General features: G+C 39.4%; 1 protein-coding gene across 2 annotated transcripts in view; it reads left to right on the top strand.

Moving 5' to 3' along the window:
- The window catches only part of EIF2S2 (eukaryotic translation initiation factor 2 subunit beta), an 18,332-nt gene extending 14,733 nt beyond the window's left edge, over positions 1 to 3,599 (top strand). For both annotated transcript variants that reach the window (XM_002916392.4, XM_019796571.2), the window contains 3 exons: positions 422 to 478; positions 2,456 to 2,541; positions 3,120 to 3,599. In XM_002916392.4, the coding sequence (XP_002916438.1) occupies positions 422 to 478; positions 2,456 to 2,541; positions 3,120 to 3,295 (319 nt within the window). In that variant the 3' untranslated portion in view covers positions 3,296 to 3,599. The remainder of the gene's footprint in view (positions 1 to 421; positions 479 to 2,455; positions 2,542 to 3,119) is intronic.
- Positions 3,600 to 3,920: the final 321 nt, after the last annotated feature.

Consider the following 3,920-nt stretch of genomic DNA (forward strand, 5'->3'; position numbering starts at 1 on the left):
TTTTTTTTTTTTTTTTAGAAAGGGGGGGAGAGAATCCCAGCCAGGTTCCATGCCTAGCATGGAGCCCGACGAGGGGCTCGATTTCACAACCTTGAGATCATGACCTGAGCTGAAATCAAGAGTCTGACACAACCGACTGAGCCACCCAGGCGCCCCCAGATCTTTTCCTTCTTTAGAAAGAGGGTTTTACAGTTACAATCAAGGACATCTGTGTATCTCTTTCTGATCCCTTCACCTTCTTTCTCAGAAAAAGAGGTTAACCTCTAAAGTTGGTGTTATTTCAGGACTTGATGAACTAGGCACTAAAATTCACCAAATAGTTGAGTAATTACAGATAAAAACAGTGAACAGGATGGTTTTTTAGACACTTGGTAAGATTTCCAATGAAGGATAAAGTTTATATATTCCACTTTATTTTTAGATTACATCGTCAGCCCAAACATCTCCTTGCGTTTTTATTGGCTGAATTGGGTACAAGGTAAGAAACTATATTCACATTTATGTACAATTATAGATCATAGTACTGGATATTTTAAAAGAACGTCTCATAACTTGAAAAGGATACATAACACCCTTAGGAAAAACATTCACATGATGATGATAATCAGAGGAACTTTTAGGCCAGGGAGGGAGGAAAATCATTTCTGAGAGCTTAGCTGCTTAGGAATAGGGAACAAAGTTAAAAGTGGCTCGTCTATACAGGCCTCCTGGTGTTCCTGTCAATATTCTTGGGTCTTCTTATGGAGCAAATAGACTTCAGAGGAAACCATTTTCTTAGGCCAGAATTTATTTTCTAAATTGTTAATCGGCTATCGAAGAAATAGGTTGTAGAGTGGCACAGGAGAAAACACCGCAACAGAGAACTATAATTAGTTATTTCCCTGTTTTCAGGGTTCACGTGTTGAAGGCACGAAGCCAGTCTATCCCCATTAAGGGAGGCCATTATCCCACGGAGCCCATCCCAATGAGTATGACCATAAGTACTAGGAATCCAAAAGTCCCTTTAAAAATAATTAACACAGACTTAGAGCATGATGATGATGAACACATACTAAGTGCCTACTGTATGCCAGGTACTGTGCCAAGCACTTTTTGGGGTACTCAGTTGTTACAATAATCTGTAAGTGGAAATTAATATTACCCGTCTTACAGGATTCATGTGAGTTGGTCACATAGCTAGTTAATAGCATAGTCGAGATAGTAAACTCAGCTCTGCCTGTCTCTCTCTAGAGCTTGAACCCTTAAAGGCTTACAGAGATAACTAAGGTGTTCTGCTGTCTTCCTACTCAAGTGTCTTCCTACTTTAAAACTCAGTTTGTTGGAATTGACGGCATTTGAGGTTAAGGAGTAATTTATTTAACTAGTGCTAGATAGAAAGCTCTGTTGTAGAACTGTTTTAAATGTAAATTTGTTACATTATTTTTAATTTGTATAAACTAATGAAGGAATAAAAGCTAGCAGTGTCCTATCCTACTTCTCAGAATAATTTACACTTTTACACTTTTTGTAGAGGTGGAATATTATAACAAGTTGTGACCAGTGAATTTATGGTCTGTGGGCTAAATATTATGGGGTTTTTGAGAAAATTCAATTTCTTTTTGACAGTAAATGGGGAAAATTTCCTACATCAAGCACTGGAATCACCGTAGCCTGGAGATTAAGGGTTACAGTCCATGGAGGATGATAATAAAGCCTTATAGTTAAAGGAGAATCACAGGAGAGGTTCTTACAAAAGTCAGTTTTATGAGATGCAAAGCAAATATCAATTTAATGCTACCTGGCTGAACTTTGTTGTTTCACGATGTGATTTGTAACAAATGATAATATCTAGCACAGAGCTTTACCTTATCAAAAGTGTTGGTCAGCAGCTTCTTTTCAAAAAGTTTCTCTTTAAGCACCACTGACAATATGTGACCTGTGATTCCAACTGTACTTTATTGGTAACAGCTTTATAGAGATACAAATCACACATTTAAATGTACAAATGGTTTTTAATATGTTGACATAGTTGAATAGCCATTACCATAACCCATTTTAGGATATTTTCATCAAATCGCTGACTGAATCAAAACATTTGGTGCTTAGAATTTGGTCCTTCCTATTTTTATATTATAGATCCCCTCACTGCCTTGTACATGGTATACATTCAGTAGAAGTGTCTTTTTCCTCTGTTGGATGAATAAGCCATCACACCAGTTGAGGAATCAGTTTGTTAGCCTTCATCCTGAATCTGATTTGTCACTGGAGATTTAATTGGTTGAAATTGGACTTAATGTTAGGAAATAGGAGTACGTCATCAGGCATCAACTACTTAAAAATAAATTTTGAAAGATCAGGTAGTATAGCACTGCTTTCAGAACTTGCCTGGGCCACTGAATATATTTTAAATAGGTCCTGGAATTTGGTTTCTTACAGGACACAACAGTAATGGAGATACTTTTCTTTTCTCTCATAGTGGTTCTATAGATGGTAATAATCAACTTGTAATCAAAGGAAGATTCCAACAGAAACAGATAGAAAATGTTTTGAGAAGATATATCAGTAAGTGTATAATTACATCACTCTGAAATGTTCTCAATATTTTGGGGGAGATGCACACGTTTTTTTAATGAAGCTAGAAATCCTGACCTTCAAAGATGAGGGCAAATGATGGGAGGATGGGACAGCAAGGGGACTCTTGGCAGCTGCTTAGGGGTATGGAGAAAAAGGGTTTGGATTTCTTAAGCTCCTTGTTGGTTCTAGGCTGAAGGACAAGTCAGGGAAATCTCTTTGCAGTTAGGCCTGGCCTGCCTTTATCATCCTCCTAATCACTTAAAATTAGCAGGTGTATTCCCACCTAGGAAAGCTAATGAGTTCTGAGTGGCTGTCCTGTAGACAGAACTAGGAATGGCATCTGGCAATCATCCCTGCCTCCTTGGACACAAACCTTGGTTTAGTACCTGAAGCATCACAGCAAACAGCTTGTGTCTTTTTACCCCTAGAATATCAAAGTTAAGCTAAAGCTTTCCCTGGTCTGGGTGCTAGCCTGGCTTGTGGAGTTCATTGTAGAAGTTTCAGAGGGGAGAAACCTCTGGCTCACTGCAGCCGCCAGGTAATTCCATATGTTGTTTTTCCTGCAGAGGAATACGTTACCTGTCACACGTGCCGATCACCGGACACAATCCTGCAAAAGGACACCCGACTCTATTTCTTACAGTGCGAAACTTGTCATTCTCGATGCTCTGTTGCCAGCATCAAAACTGGCTTCCAGGCTGTCACAGGCAAGCGAGCACAGCTCCGTGCCAAAGCTAACTAATTGGCTAACCACCACTGATTTTGCAAAGTGTGTTGTGGAGATTTGGCTGGACGGGTTTACCATCAGAGTGGAAATACCACTGTATTAAAAACAAGATAGAAAAGCTGCCAGGTTCTTTGGTGTGTGGCTGGTTGGTCTGAAATCCTTGCAAGATGCCGATGCTCAAGCTGTTGACATACTCGTTGCCTACTTTAACAACTGTCAGAAAAACATGATGGGGTAAGGCGGTGCTTTTTTAAAATCGTTCATAGACTTATGTAAAATGCAAGATAAATTAAAGTTATTATAACAGTGATTCTTTCAATTTGGTTTGTCCTTCAGTTTTCTATAAAAATTGTGCTTAATGAATTCAGCAAAACAGTTTGTGCCTGGGCTCTGTGAGGTCTCTATATCCTCATCCTGAGAAACTGGACAGTGGCAGGTGCTTCAGCTGGGCAGCCTTTTTTCTTCTCAGCTTCTCTTGAGATAAAGCTTCACATGAGAGGGTGGTTGAAACATGAGATTGGGGAGGACAGCCTGTTTTCAGTGTCCACGGAATGATTACATAGATTTGAATTCATTATGTGAGGATTGTTGCTACTACCTCACTGCCAAGTCCTCCAGCTGTTACACATGAGGGGAATAC

The sequence above is a fragment of the Ailuropoda melanoleuca genome, chromosome 13 (genome assembly GCF_002007445.2).
Source record: "Ailuropoda melanoleuca isolate Jingjing chromosome 13, ASM200744v2, whole genome shotgun sequence".
Classification (NCBI taxonomy): domain Eukaryota; kingdom Metazoa; phylum Chordata; class Mammalia; order Carnivora; family Ursidae; genus Ailuropoda; species Ailuropoda melanoleuca.